At 36.5% G+C, this 20,432-nt stretch overlaps 4 protein-coding genes across 4 annotated transcripts; 1 reads left to right on the top strand and 3 right to left on the bottom strand.

The window, feature by feature from the left end:
- Positions 1–490: 490 nt before the first annotated feature.
- LOC137708942 (homoserine O-acetyltransferase) lies at positions 491–2,514 on the top strand. The gene is made up of 2 exons (XM_068448100.2): positions 491–810; positions 2,183–2,514. Exons 1-2 carry the CDS (start codon positions 517–519, stop codon positions 2,372–2,374), a joined length of 486 nt encoding a protein of 161 aa, XP_068304201.2. The 5' UTR covers positions 491–516; the 3' UTR covers positions 2,375–2,514.
- Positions 2,515–3,129: 615 nt separating this feature from the next.
- On the bottom strand, positions 3,130–10,809 carry LOC137707927 (uncharacterized). The gene is made up of 11 exons (XM_068446870.2): positions 10,278–10,809; positions 9,736–9,804; positions 8,986–9,078; positions 7,769–7,887; positions 6,899–7,094; positions 6,004–6,179; positions 5,067–5,196; positions 4,723–4,883; positions 4,094–4,185; positions 3,870–3,966; positions 3,130–3,531 (listed from the first exon to the last, which is right to left on the bottom strand). The coding sequence occupies exons 1-11, from the start codon at positions 10,599–10,601 to the stop codon at positions 3,486–3,488; spliced, it is 1,503 nt and encodes a 500-aa protein (XP_068302971.2). The 5' UTR covers positions 10,602–10,809; the 3' UTR covers positions 3,130–3,485.
- Positions 10,810–11,641: 832 nt separating this feature from the next.
- LOC137708476 (uncharacterized) lies at positions 11,642–15,199 on the bottom strand. Its single transcript, XM_068447559.2, has 5 exons — positions 14,810–15,199; positions 14,329–14,461; positions 13,370–13,590; positions 13,003–13,176; positions 11,642–12,193 (listed from the first exon to the last, which is right to left on the bottom strand). The coding sequence occupies exons 1-5, from the start codon at positions 14,999–15,001 to the stop codon at positions 12,107–12,109; spliced, it is 807 nt and encodes a 268-aa protein (XP_068303660.2). The 5' UTR covers positions 15,002–15,199; the 3' UTR covers positions 11,642–12,106.
- Positions 15,200–16,089: 890 nt separating this feature from the next.
- LOC137708944 (uncharacterized) lies at positions 16,090–18,635 on the bottom strand. The gene is made up of 4 exons (XM_068448101.2): positions 18,492–18,635; positions 18,032–18,183; positions 16,842–17,379; positions 16,090–16,574 (listed from the first exon to the last, which is right to left on the bottom strand). The coding sequence occupies exons 1-4, from the start codon at positions 18,521–18,523 to the stop codon at positions 16,406–16,408; spliced, it is 891 nt and encodes a 296-aa protein (XP_068304202.2). The 5' UTR covers positions 18,524–18,635; the 3' UTR covers positions 16,090–16,405.
- Positions 18,636–20,432: the final 1,797 nt, after the last annotated feature.

The raw sequence follows: 20,432 nt of genomic DNA, 5'->3' as shown, positions 1-20,432 counted from the left end.
AGTTTTTGAGTTTGTCTACTAGCAATCATTTTGGTCATTCCATGAAAATTATGTTAAATGGAACCAAAAATTATTTTAAATCCAAAATGATTTGAAAAAAAAATTGAGGGATGGTGGACAAAAAGAGACCAAAGTGAGAAGTTATACAAATCTCAATGATCATTTTAATTAAAAAAAACCTTTCAATTACTAAGAAGATTATAAATTTAATATTTACGAACTAACTGATTTATCATTACAAATTCATAGGATAATAATACTAATGCTAAGTATAATTAATTTTTTTCAATAGGGAATTGTTATTAGCACTCCAAAAATCTCATTTGGCACTCCAAACTTTCTATAATTAGAAAGAAAAATACACTAAGAAGTGTAAAATAAGATTTTTGGAATACTAATAACAATTTCCTTTTCAATACTAATATCAAATGATGATTTAAATTTACGGAAAAAATGAAACAAATTCAAGGCGCACATATGGATAAATTAAAAAATTGAGGCAACGAATGGAGTGACATGCACTTATTAAGTCCAAGTGTCAGCCACATAGAAATGGTGGTGGCAACTGCCTCAGCTGCGGCGACTGGAGCCTCCAACCTCCGATACTCGTCCGGGTTGGATCAACGGCGGGTACGACCCCCACAGAAGTTCACGAGTTACACTAAATTTGCCATCCACTACCCCAATTGCTTATCTTCCAAAAGGGTAAAAGGGTATTTCCCTATCCGAGCTCTTGACCCTCAAAGAGGAGGCGAGGAAGAAGAAGTGAATTCAAAGGTGGGTAACAATGGCAGCGGTTTGATCTCTGAGGTATATCCATTTACCCCTTTTCTTTTTTTGATTAATTTTGGCTACTGCGAGTAAATATTGAGGCTCCAAATTGAAGGTAAATTGGTACATCTTACTGTTGTTTTAGACAGATTAGAAACTCTGCCCTATATATAAAATGTCTGAAAAGCTATTGAATTTTGATGGTTGTTTAATAATTTCTGGGTTTTTTTATTTAAATATTGCACTATTACAAGCTAGGTTCTGCAGGGGAATTAATGTGTTAATTTCTGAGATAGAAAACAAGTTTGTTCATTTGGTATAAGCAGATTATCACTAGATAGTAGAAGGGTGTGTTTGGAAGTGCTTTTCAAATAACTGGAAGCGCTTTTGATGAAAATGCTTTTGAAACTAATCCTTACTAAAAATGCAAGTGAATTTTGAAAAGCACTCGAAGTGTTTCCTGCAAGAAGCACGTAACTAGTGCTTCTCCCAAAGAGTACTTGAAGTGCTTTTGAAACCCACAAACATTTTCACACAAGCGATTCAGTCAAAGTTGTTATGATTAGTGGGTTTAATGTTGAATATGAATTCTCCAGATTCGGCGTTTATTTTCTTTGGTAATTCACTCAAATAGTATGAAAAGAGATGCAAGCATCAGTATGTGCATGAGAATTCTATGTCCACTGTCCAGTAGAGTTTTAGGCTCAATTAAAAGGTATGATGGTTTTGTTAGCATTATGGACATGAATTTGTTTTCCTCTGGGGATTTCACTTTCTTGCGAGTTTTTTTTTCTGATCAGCCCTGTTCTATTTTGCTTGCATATCTAAACATAAACAATCAGAGTATCAAGATTATATTGTTTATAAGCGTAAGTTTGTTCTCTTTCATGAATGATTTCAAATTTCGTGTTCAGTTGTTTAGACAGTTCTAGAGAAGTATTTTTGACAAACCTATCTGACATGTTTGAATTGTCGTAGTGCATTTTGAGTAGGTATCTCATACCAGGGAAAATAGAGTGAAGAAAGCGACATCCTTAGTAGTTTTGATTGTTTTGCATTTTTGAAGAATAGGGTTGCTTGCTTAATATGTCTTCGGAAAAATAGAACAGAAACTAAGCTGCATTTCGATCTAATACCATGGTCGCAGTTGACGTCTTGGCATCAAGGATTTAGTCTGGTTGCCAAAGCGAAGGGAATAGATGGAATATCAGTGGCCAACAAGAGAACGTGATTTATGTATAAAGAAGTTATGTTAAATCTGCTAAAAATTGCTTCCACTACGAACTAATCAGGAAACCCGAAACTTAAAAGACGCCTTATGTCTTCTGATATCTATGAAATTATGTGGTCTCGAAACATACAAATGATTTGAGAATACTCTGAATAGTAAATTTTCCTTTTGTGTAAACAGGACGATTTGGAATATCTGGGGAAGGTGGTAGCCGGTTCCCTTGTGGCTGCAGCTGTAATAAAGTACGGAAGCGTAGTTTTGCCTGAGATAACTAGACCTAACATCGTCCAGGCTCTTGTCATGATTATCATGCCTGTTGTTGTAGCTGTTTTGCTTTTGATCAAGCAAAGCCGTGCGGAGGGACGAAGCTAGGAGTGTAGTTCACCAATTTAGCACAGATCCTAGTCGTGGTACATTCTTATTATTTTTTCATGTTATCGGAGCAAGTCTGTCTCTTTTGTGTACTTCCTCAATGCTTGTCTCTGTTGTGTACACGTCAATTTTCTCCTCGATTCCCAGCTCTATTCTGTACTTTGTTCTTTTATTAATTTTTTTCTACCTTGATTTCCAAGCTTCAGCGCTTTCATCGAGATCAGCTTGTCAGGGCATGATCGAAATGACCTGATCAGTATGATCAATCAAATGGTAGAGTTAGGTCTGGTTTGGTACAGAGGTGATTCTAAAAAAAGCTGGTATCAAAAAAAGTTGGGAGCTGTTTTTTGTGTTTGGTAAACATTCAGCTTCAGTTTTTTTTCACAGTTTTGGATGAAAAAAAGCCAAAAACAAGAAGCTGCAAAACCCAGCTTTGAAAAACCGATTTTTTTCACATCTGTTTTACATAAAAATTTACCAAACATTATAATACTACTTTTTTTTTTCAAAATCACTTTTACAAAAAAGTTTACCAAACACTCTGCTTTATTTCACAGCTACTTATTCTCACAGTACAGCAGAAGCAGCTTTTTTTCAAAGCACAGCAATACCAAACCAGCCCTTAAACCAATGAGACTACTTCGTACGATTCGGCAAATCATCAGTACTTCCTCACAACCAAATTATGCGTATTTGTTAACATCACCGACCGATGGTAAATACTCTTGATAAACAATAACTAGGAGAGAAATTCATTGACCAAAAAAACATGAAAATTCAATAAACGTTGAATCTGAAATTGAGTTTCATTGACAAGAATTTGATGCCCCTCTAGCCTGCTAGACGATACAAATCAGTTCATGCACGCAGACGCAGCAGCTGATTCTGTATATTATTTGACAAATGTTAAATTACAAGTGCAAAAAATAAAAACAATGTCGCCTACCGCACAATTCAAGATCTTCACTGCAACGCTGGCAAGTTAATTTCTGTAAAACAGTGGAGACATTTTGGCTGCACGGCCTCGTCCAGTACCCCTTCTGGGAGGAAGAAAAAAATATATAGCCGAATTTTTGGGCAAATTTGGAGCAAACTTCATGAACACACCAGACTAGAGGTTGTCTCTCAGCCATTTTAGGGCACCATTTGCAACAGACCTTCAAATTCGACAAACTTCTTTGGTCAGTTGTCGTGCAGATGATGAGTGCTTTAATGAGGAGAAGATAAAAATATACATCTGAAGCGACTATTAATTTACACATAAAAAAAAATAGCATCTCATGAGCTTATACATATCTGGATATGCCACACTTATAACAGAGTACCTCCAGGAAATTAATATCAACCGCCTTTTCCATATCTTTTTATACTTTTTAGAAACAGATATAGAATTTTCACTCAGTAATTAGTGACCACAGTTAAGTAGCATAAATACTCAGTACGTGAAAGATATCTTGTGTATGTGAGAGAGAGAGAAAGAGAGAGAGAGATTTACCCTGCAAAGTCTTTTAACTTCTTCCATGGGTCATCTTCATCTCCTCCTTCCTCTGTTTTCTCCCCAACCACTCCCACCTCAGTTTCCATACTAGTTGCTGCAGAAGCAAAAGCATCAAAGTCAAGTCAGATAAATCATAAATCTGTACACTGAACTGGAAACTAAAGTGTTTGTAACATGCACAAGCAAAGAAAACATCCTCAAATGACAAAGCGATTACTTACTAGCTGGCTGCACTTTAGGGCGAGTACGTGAACGTGTGGCAGTAGTATTACTCAGTGAAGCAAGTTCTTCCAGCAATTCACGCTCCTTGGAACTATAAATGAATGAAAAATGTCGGTTAATATTTCAAAAAACTCCCATTCTTTAGAGATTACATGTATACAAGAAAATAGAAGCTTAAAGATCTCTTTGATGTTTATTATTTGTGAATCGAGCAAACAACCATGCCCCTTCTCTCCCACCAATACTCGTTTCTGTCTTCATGAGTGTGCTTCCACAGCACAACATGTACTGAATGACGATAGCTGACAACCGTCTCAGTCATCCACCTTTTTACATTTCCTTTTTACTATCCAAGTTAAGTCATTTAATATATTTACAAGCTACTATCATATTCATGTTTCTTTTATATTGTCTCTTAATGATATTTGTGTCTTTTTAATTTCTCATGGATGTTCTACCACTAGAAGAGCTGACATTTTGCCACAAAGCATACACCAAAACTTTTGAGTATTTGAAGTCTGTAACAATACATTTAAGTTGCGACAATACAGGGAGATGAATTTGTGGCAAATCCGCTACAGCTACCCAGTAACAATGAAAATAGAAAGAAAAAGAGAAAAATGTATACCTGATACGATTTGGTATTGTTACTTTAATTGTAAATATGTGGTCACCACGTATTGATGATTTGTTCAGCTTAGGCACTCCTTTTTTTGCCAGGACAAGAATATCCCCAGGTTGGGTGCCTGGTGGGATTTGTAGTGTGGTAACCCCTTCAACTGTGTTGACCTGTTTTAGATGCCAGAAATTCAACAGATTGGTCATGAAAAAATACCCGTGAGCAATAGAATAATTTAAGGATTTCTACTACCCCAAGGCTTGTGAGATATGTTTTCTGTGAGATACAAATAACAATTAAATGGAAGCAGGAGTTTGTCTAATGTTATGCTGAATAAAAATAACAAACTATACCTTAACAACAACCCCCAATATTGCATCCAGATAGCTGATAGAAACTGTTGAGGAGAGATTTATGCCATCTCTTTGAATTCCTTCTATTTCTTCAACATCAAGATATACATAAAGATCCCCGGGAGGGCCCCTGATGATATAACAAGATCAGCAATTGGTTATAAACTTTGTATCACAGTATGACGCATATATATACCCTCGGAAGTTATGTGCACAAATAATAATTAGTGAATTTTTTAAGTATAAATTTTCTTCACCCAAAAAAGTACTTTCTCAAGGAGAGGAAGAAACATTTAATGTTCTGTCAGCATGGCTGGAGCGTAAAATTAAGATAAATGATAGAATCCAGGAGGCTATAATACTTAAGAATATTAAATCCTCAACACATTGGACTGGGTAACACAACGACTTCAATTTTCCGTAAAGTACATACGGAGGTCAACATGACAAGCAGCGAACAAGCGAATGGTTTGAAACAATATCCAAATTTGAAACAGTACGCATGCAAAGTCCATATGACATAAATTATGATTGAAAAACAGGACTAAGAAAAGAACATAAGGGAAAAAAACAATACAAATAAGATGAATAGGTCTTTAATGTCTCAATCATCTTCACATGACTTTTGTTTTAGATGAGAATCTTCACATGATTTTACTGTTGTAATGCTTTTTGTGAGCCTTCTACAAACTTCGTAGCATCTATAGTGCTCCCACAAAGTAGTTAATGTTGTATCGACACAACCAAAAAAAATAAATTGTAACAAATTTTTAATTGTAAACATTGAATATGCACCTTGTATATGCTTGAAAGCATGCATGAAGGAGAACTTCATACTTTTTCTATTCATATATTACAGAATATCTACCTTACAGTTAAACAAAGACAGCACCTTGAAAATGCATGGTAAAAAACAAAATGATATTCAGCCACCTACCCTTTCGGCCCGGCATCTCCCTCTCCAGCAACTCTCAGAATGCTTCCTGTGCTAACACCAGGAGGAACTTTAACTTTAATACTTTTCTTAACACGAACACGTCCTTCACCAGAGCACTTCCGACAGTATTCAGAAATGACTTCCCCATCTCCACTACAATTTGGACATACGGAAACCTAACATGAACAAAAAGATAATTCAAATAATCATGTAACCAGTTTTGCATAGAATACAGGGTACTTATACCCGAGTGATGCAATATAAACTTAAATATAATCCCGTGGCCACAATTAGTTGCTGACTTGAGCAATCAGTTCCACAGAGCTAATACATAAACTTAAAAACAAACCTAACATGTAACTACGTCAAATGTATCGCAGATTTATTACATTCATGAACATGTAGAACTAAATGAGGCCACTTGAGCAGTCAGTTCCATTTACGAGGTCAAGAATTGGCTATAATTTTATTTCTCACTACCACAAACCATTCATCGTTTGGCCTTCCCGTGTGCAGAATACCACCTGAGTAAACCATACCTTTCCTTACTGATGTATTCATCACATCCAAATTTACCTCAAACAGTATTTTCTTGTCTTATAGCCAGTTGGTGCTATCTAGTGCAAAAACATTTATCCAGTTCTATTGTAAAATAACACCTACAATCAAGCTACTCTTTAGAGATGCAATCAGTCATTAAAGAATTTAAACTGAATTGAATGCAAAACTGGATAAATTTCTAAACCATAGGCAACTAAGCAGTTAAAACACCAGGAGATAACCCTTGAGAAATCACACTAAACGAATGTTTCTGATTTTGATTTGATACGAATATGCACAAAATATCAGAAAAGTGCAAAAAGAAATCAATAGAATAGAAACCAGAAGCCCTTACCTGGGAAAACAGGCCAAAAGGTGTCTGTTCTGTTCTCATAACTTGACCCCTCCCACCACAAGTAGAACAAATCCGCATTTTAGAACCTACTTTACCGCCAGTTCCAGCACAAACTTCACATGTTTCCAGATGGGAAAGTTCAAATTCTTTTTCCACTCCAAATATAGCCTCAGAAAATTCTAAAGTGAAGTCATAACTGAACATAATTGGACCAGGAGTCAACTAAAAAGCCGGCAATGGTATATTCATTTTGTATCACAACAATAACTGAGCAATAGGACAGTAAGAAATTTTCTAACACAGTGAAGACAAAATAACCACAAATCAGTAGAGAAAAACCACTTTTTCAAAATAGTAAGTGGTCATAAAAGATTATACATGTGATCAAGTAGCAGCAAGGCTCTAATATTCTTTATCATTACTCTCGTAAGGCACAGTTGTGCTTATCACATAAGTTTAATAAAGGACGCTAAACAACTGTGCTACTGATTACTGAAGCTAACACATGCTCGAAACCAAAGAAAATAAAATTCCCAGACATTTACATGAAGAGCAAAGGAATTGAGCTGAAGTAAGAATATCTCCATATGATATCATTTTATAATCATAAACCACTTTCATTGTAAAGAACAAAAGATATCTTCTCTCTCCTGATCCTGAGTTGAATGTGTGTTATAACTAATTAACAATTTATTAGAAAACTTGCTTACTAAGTAGCAAATCGGAGCAGATATAATCAGGCCACACAATTAACCAATATGTACAGAAAGTTGTTATAAATATGATTTCCTAAGTATCAAGTGAATATTAGTGTTGTATGCAGGAAGAGAATGGTGGTAGTAAAAAAAAAAATATGTGTATATAACTCACCGGATGTCTTCACCCTTAGTAACAGTGCTACGACGACGCGTTCCAAAACCAGAATCCATGCCAGAGAATCCACCCATACTCGGCCCAAAAAAAGTCTCAAATAAATCAAATGGATTTGTCTGCAAAATAGGAGTAAAAGTTTGTAATTTAAACTTTTAATAAGCATCTGCAAAAAAAATACCAAGCAACAATCAAGTAATTTAAGCTTTAATATATGTTATCATTAAGAAAACGATTACGAAAACCTTGCACAGTTCTATATTTGCTTATTCATGTCTACTCAGATACCTAATAATAATGTTAAAAGGAAAAAACATCTTGTATCCATGTGAAAGAATAAGAACATAGTACTTAATTAAATGAATAAGAACATAGTACTTAATTAAATTCAACATTCAGCAAAGAACTCAGATTAAAATCGGGGAAACAGCTCTGATTGCAAAACTTTTCCAACAAATAAACATTGTCATGAGAATATAGGATATCGCACAAAAAAAAAAAAAAAGAAAAAAAAAAAAAAAAAAAAAAACTGGGATGATAAGTTCTCTCTCATTGATTACAGTGAAAGGGAAACTAGGCATGCAATTCAGGTGATCAATATACGGTACTAAGATATATACATTCTGCAACCTGTTCAAGAGAAGGCAACAACTGAACATATAAACCCAGAAAGAATATTGACCAATAATCTACGCAAACACCACACAGGCATGGTTTGTCACATAAACAAAGCAGCAATTAACTAAAAGTACCATAACTTCTCTAAAATGATTGGTAGGTTGGGATTGTCTGCTCAAATAAATATGCTATATAAGGAAAGTTGCAGAGACAGTAGCATATACCATTTTAAATAATACATGTATATAAAGAATGTTGCAGAGGAAGTAGCACATACTTTTGAATATCAAGGTTAATTAGGAGATACATATTCTCTGTTTTTTGGATGAATCTGGGGCAAAGTAGCCTCTCATTATCTCTAAAATAATGTGTGTGCAAGTCCATGTCTGTTATTGTTTACTGTGATTTTAAAACCTGAGTTTCAGAAAGGAGAATGACCAAATGGAGGCCATGTTGCCCCAAAATACATCCAACAACTGGACGCTGCATGGTGTGCAGTGATATGATTAACATGCAAGTTTCTACATACATCAAGTGACTGCCATAATTCACATTTATTTATTTATCATGCAAAAAATATATTTGACTGCATCCACTACCGTATAGGCACTTGAACCTCCCCCTACAGCGCTCTTAACCCCAGCTTCACCATATTGATCATATAAGGATCGCTTCTTATCATCTGATAGCACCTGACAAGGTTGTACTTCAGAATTCAACAGACGATATTAAAAATGTGAAAAGAAAAGATAAGCAAGATAATGTGCTTCGTTGGAGACTAAGGAAACAAAAAGCATAAATCCCAATGTTAAATGATTGCAGACTACAAGAGATCATACTTGTTTCAAGCTTAACGCCCTGGAAATGAAGGAAAGCCAGGAAAAAAAAAATCAATCGTACTATTGGTGATGTCATTGATAAAGACGGAGGTCATACTTGGTTCGATTAGGAGCATATGTGCCAATACAAATAACTAAGGTGAGTTTGGATTACTGTTGCTCACGGATTCAGAGTCTAACTTAGATATGCAGCATACGCTTCTATGGCAGTTCTGTTAACATCAGTATCTCCAATACAGTTCACAAGGGAAACCATTGTTGGAAAGACCAAAGGTGAATGTTACTGTAAATACATTTCTTGTTCCAGTGACCAACGTATGCCAATAAAAGATAACTGAACAATGAGTACCACAAGTATACAGATAGAATGCACTGACTGGATTTTCAAAAGATTCAACTTAACAGCACAAACTATACAATCAATCATATATTCTAAGTTCATTGCTTGCTACAGAGATGTGATGAGCATGTCATTAGTATAGATGAGATAAAGAAAAGCAAGTTTCATACCTCATATGCAGCACTGATCTCTTTAAACTTTTCGGTTGCTCCTGGTTGCTTGTTGACATCAGGGTGGTACTTGAGAGCATTATAATACATAAGAAGGTCAGAATTACGTAAATATTATAAACATATATTGTTAATTACTAATTCAAGATGGATAAAATACAGTAACTATAGACACAAACATAATTCCAATAAAAACTGATTCTGATAGTTTCGCGTGTGAAATTGCAGTGGCATCCAAATTTTTGTAAAGCTTTCTCCTTTTAACATAAAACTAAAGCATCAACAAAATTTTAGTAAGTACGTACAAATGCTTAAAAAGCAAGCCATAAGTTCCTTAAAATATGCCAAAACAAAAGCATGGATTTTGTGTCATTTAATCTATATAAACTATACTATAACTTTGAAAGACACCAGCAGCTTGGCTGCTGAGAAAATGTATACAATTGCATAATGCCCACAATTGAAAGTTGAGGTTTTTACAATTTCCAAAGTAACTTGAACAAATTTACTCCAAAAATCAAGTAGGGTGTGAAAATAGTTACCTGGCGAGCCAAACGTCTATAAGCGGCTTTGATTTCCTTGCTGGTGGCAGATTTGGGAACCCCAAGAGTGGCATAGTAATCGCCAGAAGCAGCAAACACTCTCCCAACGCTGCGTTTCGCGCTGAATTTCCATGAAGAAGTAGACGAAGAAGATGACGTTGGCCAAGAAGAACTAAGAGAAACGAAGCTCTTGTGGGTCTTCAAATGGGTCCCACCGGATACAAACAAAGAAGAAGAGGAGGAGGCGGAGGAGGAGGAAGAAGAGGGCGGGAAGAGGAGGTGGGGAGAGGAGGAGGGGAGGAGGGAGAGAGCTGCGGCCGCCATTGGAGGTGGGCGAATCAGTTGTGGGACGAAGGGAACGTGGGTGCTGCAATGTCCATGGCTGACTAGCGAGATTGAGTGTGGGTGCTATTGGCAGCGGCTTTGGTGTACTTAAGGATATTATGTGGTGTGAGTTCCCCACTTCAATTTCTTTTTCTTCTCATCCTTTTTTCTCCCTTTTGCAAAGAAAATTGAAGAAAATAAATAGTGCAAACTACAAAAAATAAAAAATAAAAATTTTTATATATATGTGTGAGTGTGTGTGTGTGTGTGTGTGTGTGTGTCTGTATCTATGTATATACCAATACATGCCCACTCGAGTTTTGTTTGAGCATTTTTTATTTTTGTTTTCAACATGAAACGAGAGTGACAGAAAAGTGAGAAGAAAGGGAAAAGAGGTATTTTTATTATTATTATTATTATTAGAGATATCTTAAAATCATATTTGAATTTTTTTTTTTTTTTTTAACAAATGATATTATCGGAAAGAAAGTGAGCTTGACTTCACAATTAGCTAGCAATAACTGAAAGCGTAGGTTCGTCGCTGATTAGTTTGTGGCTATCACTTGGCAAAACACAAAGAAAACATATAAAGTCCTTGGCTGCAAGGCACATAAAAATGACGTAGCATAGACTTAACCACTCCATGGCACAGTTTCTTGATAAGAAGCTTGATTTACTTGTGGCGCAAGTCAAACGATCTAACAATAGCATAGTACAAATCAATGTGTTGTTCTGGAATTTTAATAAATACAGTATGTATTCCGAGGTAAACCGTAAATCAAAAGACGTGGGGTAATGGAAGCGTTAACGTCCAGTTTTGAGAGTTTGAATTAGATGCATTTTTTGCCCTTAAATGTGAATCGGAGCGTCTCATGTTCAGGCTCGGTCTGCGCTGAATCCGAGGCGTTACACGATCCTTCTTTGTTTCAAACTATACCGGTTTTCAAGACGGGAAAATTAATCAAAGGTCGTTTTACAATTAAGTAAGAAGTACAAACAAAACGTAGGATAGAATCATATTACCATGCCAAACAACCGTTAAAAATAAAAATATTTCATTGATAGTATCTTTCAATACTTCAAAACTGACCCGACCTGAGAAATGATAGCATCTGCCTGAATCTTGTAAGATAAACAGTGCTAATTGGTCTCTTAGGTCAATACCGGAATCACGGCATTAGAGGAATGCAACTCAACTATATCCACCAACGGTAATCATGTTCTCACTTTTATGTTAAATTCCATTACAAACTTGATAGAAGCAAAATACAAATTCACCAATATAAACCAAAGTATTCAGTTGCGGGATTTCGGTTTGACAAATTTCCACTGACCTGAGACCGGGAACATTAAAGACATAGAGCAGCAGCAATCTACAAATGCTACATGACTTGGACAGACAAACTTTCAAACTTGGACGGACAACTTTCAAACGGCTCAAGACGCAGCATGTATTGCTGACTCTATATCATCAAGATGCTACATTTTATTTTTATTTCTTCAAATTAAAAGATGTCGGGATGGAAACGTCCAGGGATGGAGTTGCTTTGCTCCGCCTGCTTCAGACGGATTGTCAGAGCATAGTTGTTAATCTGTCATGAAACCACAAATGAATTCTTATGATTAGTTAAAATGCCAAAACGTGATTTTCTACAACGTTACAATTAGATAAAATGCACCTTCTTTGCTTAGTCTAGATACAAAGGCAATGTTTTCTCGCCAGATAAGATGCTTTAGTTAATATGAATCATTGACCATGTGGATTCTTCCCTGAACTTGTGGTTCAGAGATTGGCAATCTAGCAGGACTCTATGCAAGAGAATCCCTTAGTACAAATTCCACAGCCTTCTCCTTTTTTGTCCTTAATTTCTGTCAACTGTTTTCATTTTTATGTTTCGGATCTCTTACTAAATCAATCTTAAGACATAGGAAATCTAACAGTGATTAGTATTCATGGTCAGCAAGGTTTCTGTAAATCGTTATCATTTTTATGTTTCAGATCTCTTACTACATCGTTCTTAAGACATAGGAAATCTGACAGATATCAGTATCCATGGTTGGTAAGTTTTCTACCACTACCTTCCTCATACCAGCTTTAGGAATTAATTTTCAAATCATTCACAATAGAGGACCCAGCAACAGCTTCTACTAACCAAATGAGGATTTAGGAAATAAATCATGCATCTTCAGATATTTTAAAAGTTCTACATTCCTTCAAAAGGATATAAATTTCAACACACTCAAAAACTTCTTATGTTTTGAACCAGGATTATGGATATTATATACCTTTTATGTGCTCCTGATATTAATGCCGCTAAAATACTTTCACTATCATGCTTCTAGAAAATAAAAAAACAGTATAAAAAAAATATTTGAGCAGCCAGAAAGTTATGATTCTGACCTCTAGTGTTCTACACTGCTCCTGATACTGAGAAACTAGCTGCTTCAGATGCTGTAATTCCTGGTTCCTCTCTTCAAATTCTTTCTGACGTTCATGCTGGATAGCTACAGCACGCTTCAGAATGGTATTCTCCCTTACCAATCCTTCAATTTGTTGTTTCAGCATCATATTTTCCTAATAATTGTAAATCGTAAACACATATCATTATAGAGAAAGATAATCATCCTTCATATAAGCATCTGATCTACACCTGTTATCCAGAAGCTACAGGTTTGGAGCAAAAGCATAAATGACACATTGATCAATTATCACAAACATGGCCAACACATACCAGAACAAGAAAAAGAATAATAAAAGATATACTCGCCTTCTGAAAACTTTGGGCTGCCTCAGCACCAGCACGTTCACTGATGGATTTTTCTAAAACCTCTAAAACTTTAGCAGCACGGGCTCTAGCATCATCCACACTACTGGCACTCATCATTTCCCTTACAAACAACTCAACCCATTCTGCACCATCTGCAGGAAGGTTGTTTTGAACCAATGGATTCTCAGTAGCGGCTGCAGCTTCATCATTAGACAATAGACCTGCAAAATTAGAAGGCAACAATAAAAGTCGTACCCTTGAAAAAGATTAGTTAAATGCAGTTTGAAGTATACCATTGGCAAACAATAAAAGCTGTACAATAATTGATAAAAGAATGTTCAATCTAATGGAATTAATTTCAGGTAACAACATTCAAATTTTTAAGGAACAAGTTGAAATGACAGAAATAGAACAATATTCCTATGACTTTTTTCCTTTTTCTTTACTATCTTTTTTATAAGAAATACAACAAGCTGAAACATAGAATACTGCTTATAATGTAGCAAGATTTGTTGATTTAGAGTGATGTTTATTACCCTGCTACTAACAAAATAGATGAAAGGCATAAAACAACTGAAAAAGTGTTGAATTCAAAATACAAACACGAAGTAATTCTTTAGAACGTTGATATAAAGAAACAATAAACGATTTATAAACTCCATTCACTATTCCACTGAGAAAGAACTTGACTGATTAGCAGTGTAGTAATCACAATAAATAGCAATACCCCTCACAACGAAAATATGCACAAGCCATTCTGCATCTTCAAGAGAGAAAGCAGTACGCATTAACCACTTTTACAATTAAGGCAATCATGCTAATGAACTTTCTCATTTATCAGTCCATGATGGACCTTTTATAGCATCCCATCCCATATGCAGAAGCAACCACGAACTAAATCACAAGCCTAAACAACAAAACAAAGTATAGCACCAGAAAATGCACAAATGATATCATACCGTTAGCTACGGCATCAGCTGTTTGTTCAGCAGATGCAGAAGTTTCCTCCGCAGATCCTAGGCAAAGTTCATGCAGCCTCTTGATGGCAGCATCCATATCGTTGCCACATTCTTCCAATGCTCTCTCAAGAACCTAAGGATCATCAATGCAAATCCGTTATTGGTTTCCCAACATACAAAATGCTGAAATTAGATTTTGAAACTTAATTCTACATTGCTCAACCTTGTAATGGAAAATCAACCTTTATATAAACTGGACGGTCTAAACTTCAGGCCTACCGTGAATCGGAGAAAAAGAAATTCTTTTTATACCCAACACCATGAAATAAATCTAAGCCACTCCAAAAAATTTATAAACAAAATCCTACAACTCCAAAATTTCCAACCTTTCTTTTTCTCAGCAACCAAACAAACAATAGGAATCGAAAACTAAACGCAGCATCGAATCAAAACACAAGCACAAGGCAATATCTATTGATACCTGAGGGTCCATGTGAGGGAAAAGAGAGCGAAGCTGCTCGAGAAGATACGGAGCAGCGAAGCGAATGGGAGAGGTAGAAGACGAACGGCGCTGCTTCTTTGTGAGGACCGGCGACGGAGGAAGCCTCTGTGCGAGGGGCGGCGATTGATCTTCGAAGAAAGACCTCTTGCTTCCGCACACCGCCGCAGACATCCTTCAATCTATCTCTCAATTTCGAACGAATCAACCAGACCACCGATTTGAATCCGATGATTTTACAGATAAATTAGGGTTAGGGTTTTTTGAGGGATTGAGAGGGATTTTCGGTGCGAGAGGGTTTTGTCTTTGGGGATGGGTTTCCTGTTTGTGCTTTGTTTGGTTTGGCCTTGACGAAATACTACGCAACTTTACGTATTTATATATTTGAGTGGCGGAGGAGAAGGAGAGGTACTGCACGCGCTCTGTAGGCGCGTCTTAGGATTTTTGGTTTGAATATTTGAGAACTTTTTTATTGTAACCGGAATATGAGTGGTACAAGTGGTGGAAATTTTTTATTTTTAAGTTATTAACTTTTTAAAACACACAATTCCACCATTTGTAAGATGATATGTGTGTACCACCGTGTTCCGGTCACAATTTTTTTGGTCAACAGTATTAGGAATCTGTTAGGAATTAGGCGTTAGACGATTGAATTAAAATTTTCGGGAAAGAAATCATATTTTTAATTACTTATTTTATTGTAATTAGGGAAAGAAATCATATTGTAATTACTTATTTTGGCTAAAATATCTATTTATTTGTTTTTGGGTGATGATTCTTGCATTTTATTTCTTTTATCATTATATGTGTGGCTTTACCAAACTTCATTTTTCTTAATGTAAAAATATCAATATACTAAAAAAAATTTAAAAAAAATAAAAACAAGAACGTAAAAATCATTTACACTTGGTAAATTTAATTATGATGTGGGTAAGTTAAGGTCAAAAACTCAGAATTGGACACTTGAATGGTTAAACGAATATGTAATTTTTTTAAACCTTAGCAATCTGACACTTATTTTTTCTTTTAATGCGGAAAAGGAAGATCGAACTCAACCTCGAGGACAAAAGTGAACCTGCATAACCAATAAAGCTTAAAGCCGTTCACAACAATTTAACACATTTTAGTTCTTTCACAATCCAAACTAATCTCAATTTGTAATTTTTGTACAACACTATCGTACATGACATTTGAACTCCGAATCTCTTCTAACAAAGTAGAAACTAAGTGCGGCTATATCAAATGGTCAACGACAAACCTCATGTCAAATTTGAGAATGTATTAAACTATCTTCATCTTACAAAGCTTTATACATTCACTACAAATATAATATGTTCAACTTCCAATCACAGCAAATGCAAAATTCTCCTTCGAGTTTCCGCAAACAAAGTTTAGACAACACAATATTGTCCCACAGGATTCTGCTCATCTGCTACATTTCCGCCAGAGCTGACATGATGACAAGATATCATACCCAAAAAAACAGGTTCAGTAAAAATGGTAAGTTGGAAAGGTCTGTTATCTCTTCTTTCTCTGTTTGTTTCTGATTTGGCTAGAAGGTTTCACATCTCTTTGTTCTTAGCTAGACCCCAAGGACTTGACAGGCACCGTGACTGGACCCTTTTGGAACCTCTGGTTTGCGGCAAACTGGTGAATTGCTTCTTGAATTCCCTCGAATGCAACCAAGAACTCTGCCGCATCAGTTTCATTCAGTACCTTCTTCAACACCAACTCCAGTGCCTTGAACCTGTTATGCAGAATCACATATCTTGTAATTAGTTATAATGGCATGTTCATTTTAGAATTGCATATCAGGTAGGAATGGAAAGAGGGAAGGCCGAGACACGAAAACAAACACTAGGAAGCACAGCAAGCAGAAACCCTACAGCACATGTTCTGTCACGTATATTGTACTAGACTTGATACTAACTTAACAATGATCGAGTCTATCATGTTTCTTAAAGTCGTAACAGTTAAGTAATTCAGAAAAATAATCAAGGGAAAGTAAACAAACCTAAGTTGTTGAGCTTTTGTGATCACCCTTTCGATCTTCTTGAACTCTGACTGAACAGAAGCCAAGGCAGCTCCACCTGATTGGATGTTTGCTGGAGCAAATGGAAGGTAGAAGATACATGTTGATTGAATTTCAGCCATTTCCTCATCAATTATTGCCTCTTCAATCCGAATCTCATAAATGAGCTGCGATAAGAGCTGTTCAGTGCCACTAGAGTTTGAAGAGGATGATGATGATGAGCAGGAACAGATGGGCAAGCTACGCACAAGCTCCAGAATTGCAGAGGGACGCCAATCGCCAAGCCAAGCTGTGGAGATCAGCTCATCAGGTGGAGTCCAATTGGGCATGAGCAGTTGAGCAACATCCTTAAGCCGGGTTGGGACCATATCCAAGTTGTAGTGGGCGTGGAACCTGTTCAGTTGTTCTTCAATAAGCTCATCAAGTTCCCACCTTATCCTGAGCTGTTTCTCTAGCCTTGCAACTCTGCCCTTCTGCTCTTGCTTCCACAGACATTTCTTCTGAAAAGAGAGCTCTTCACCTAAATGTACATAATGTATTTTTCAATTTTTCAGTAATCACGAAAGCTGTCTTGTGGATTGAAAAAAGATACACCAAAGAAAACGAGCAACCTTTGCAGGCAAAGACGTAGAATGCATCATTCAGTGGAAAGTGTATATCGTGATGGTCTTCCAGGATGTGGCTTTTTTGGGTTGAATGCGTATTTTGGTTCTTTACAGAAAAGACTCTACCATTGCCAAACAATTGGGGTCAAAAGTACAAACGGGCCTTTAGATTGGAGACATTTTACCAAAAAATTTCACTTGATGTTCCTGATTCAATGACTCTTACTCATCATTTTTGTCGGACAATGTAGACTTTGGACAATGTTTCCAAGCTTACCACAACTAGGGGTCTAGTTCTAGTTATTCCAAGCAAGTACAAACACGGAATGCCCAGAAATCTTGTTTTTGTTTTCTTAGTCGAGAAAAGGTTTCTTTTTTTACTGTCGTGGGAACAACGAATGTACGATTTTCTTGATCTTCAAATGTTCAGCATCTCTCCTCTTTCTACATACAATTTTCTTGATCTTCCCACACATACATGAGAAGGAAATTTATTGGCTTTTGTCTACTTTGATTCAAATTTATCTTAACATCTTAATTTCGGACAAAAATAGCAGGGAGGGTTACCTCGTTTGGCAGCGTCTCGTTTGTGAATGCTCATGCACTGAAACTTGTCTGCTATGCCATCAATTCCACGGCAGCCTTCTACTATGCCTCTCCTCAACAATCCTTCATTTTCTTCTTCTAGTTCGTAGTAGCCGTCTTCATTAGCGTAGTTCCTGTACAAATTCCAATTTCTCAGCAAAAATAATGAAAGAAAATAAAAGAACGCTTCAATTCTTCAGCTTAATTGTTATTTTCTCGGCAACAGAATTGAGGCAATGCCCATTTGTCCGTTGGCAAAGAAAGCTTGAAAGATCACCTGGGTTGTCATTAATCCCACATTTTCTTTTGTCTTAATTGTTATTTTCTCGGGAACCAAACAGAAAAAAGAGTTTAGTTCTTCAGCTGTGGTGTTTGTGGAATTTTCTTTTCTTGATTCAAAAGAACCAAACAGAATGTGAGACGGAAGGAAGAAACTACTTACATGGAGGATTGAGATGGCATCATCCCCTTCATCGCTTCCCTTTCTGGTATATTGCACTTCTCTGCGTCGATCGATTTCTTGGACTCTCTCTCTTCCTGATCCGAGAAACTGAACCGTAAGCCTACAGTGACCACTGGAGGGAGAAAATGTAAAACCAAAAGAGAAGGAAGCCTTATAATTTATAACAAAATCAGGGCTAATTTTGTCATTCACTAGATAAACCGTAAAAGTCAAATTTAAAGTTCTAAACTTAGTCCAACTTGCTCCAACCCTTAGATAAATATGATTTTTAACCTAAAATTCATTTATGAGGTAAATTTAGCTCAAAATTCTTCTCGGTTGGTGGGCCTTGCTCACCATATTTGTATTTTTTTATATATTTTTTATATTTAAAAATTCATAAAATCCAACTGCTAAGATCTAATATGATCAAATCCAACCGGAAAAATAAAAAGATCCAACGGTCCACATTTAAATCCAACGGTTAAATTAATTAAAAAAATTTATTTTATATGTTTCATATTCTTTCATAATGTTCTATGAGTTTCATGGTGTCAAATTTAATATTTTTTTAATATTTATCAAAATTTAAATATTTTTAGGTTAAAATATTGATAAAACTTAATTAGGATATTTTACATAAGATGGGTTATTCGGACATGGTGGTACGTGTCCAACTTTAGTTATGAACTAGGTTCATAAAAGGAGGTGTGGGTATGAACATAAAATACAATATACAACTAAGTGTAGTGGATTTCGGTTGCTTGAAGAACTCAAGTGTGAGCACTCTGAGACTATGAAAGAGAGTCATCAATTCAAAGAAAAGAAATAAAATATTGAATCGTTAATGTCCAAAAGTGGGCTTCAGGCCAATAATTTTGGATGTCATATCAAATTAATAGATTGCTAGTCATTTTTAATCAATTCAATAGATCGAACAACACGAGGTCGATCGTAGATGCAAGATAAAAAAAATTGTCTAGGCCCATATATGATTGAATGTGGGCGGCAGGCCACACAAGAAAATCAGGCCCAAATTGGGCTCAGGTAGGCTGCAATTGGCAGCCCAATAATATGCAAAGCAAGCTGCTTGCTTGCTGCAATGTCACGGGCCAAGAAAATGAGCAGCCCAGCTGCAGGTAAGCAGGCCGAAGAAAAAGGAAAAAATAAGCCTAGTTGGGCTTTGGGCCGAATGAACAGAAAGCCCAGAAAAAGGTGGGGTATCCTGAGATAAGGGCCAGCGAAGCCGGGTGTGGGATTGCCGAAAAAATTCGACGGCGCCGCCACAATTGTAGTGGTTTCAGACTGGAAAACTAGACGGAGATATATGGATTCTCGACGTTGGTGGTGTTCTAAAATCAGTGAAATTCCACAAAATCTCCAAATGATCATCGAGATTTCTAATTGAATCTCGAAGTTTCGAGGTCGGGGACGAACGAACAGAAAGCCCAGAAAACGGTGGGGTATCCTGAGAGAAGACCCAGCGAAGCCGGATGTGGGATTGCCGAAAAAATTGACGGCGCCGCCACAATCGCAATGGTTTCAGACTGGAAAACTAGCCGGAGATACATGGATTCCCGACGGAGAACCTTCTCGACGTCGGTGGTGTTCTAAAATCAGTGAAATTCCACAAAATCTCTAAAACATCATCGAGATTTTTAATTGAATCTCGAAGTTTCGAGGTCGGGGACGACTGCCAGTCATTGTGGGTCACCGGAGCTCGATTGCAGGCGAGCTGGCGTCGGGTGTGATGGAGAAGACGACGTAAAAAACGACGTCGTATGTGCTCTGCGTCAGTGTTCTGTACTCGGCTCAGAAACTGAGTTTTTCGGCTTAGCTTGGAGTGAACACGGCTTCAAGCCGTGGCTCCAGGGTCTTTTTTTTTTTTTTTTTTTTTTTTTTTTTTTTTTTTTTTTTTTTTTGATGTTTAGGGTTTTCAGA

Source organism: Pyrus communis, chromosome 17, assembly GCF_041283825.1.
Source record: "Pyrus communis isolate YQ-2024b chromosome 17, ASM4128382v1, whole genome shotgun sequence".
NCBI classification, from domain to species: Eukaryota; Viridiplantae; Streptophyta; class Magnoliopsida; order Rosales; family Rosaceae; genus Pyrus; species Pyrus communis.
This window is presented reverse-complemented; position numbering and strand designations above follow the sequence as displayed.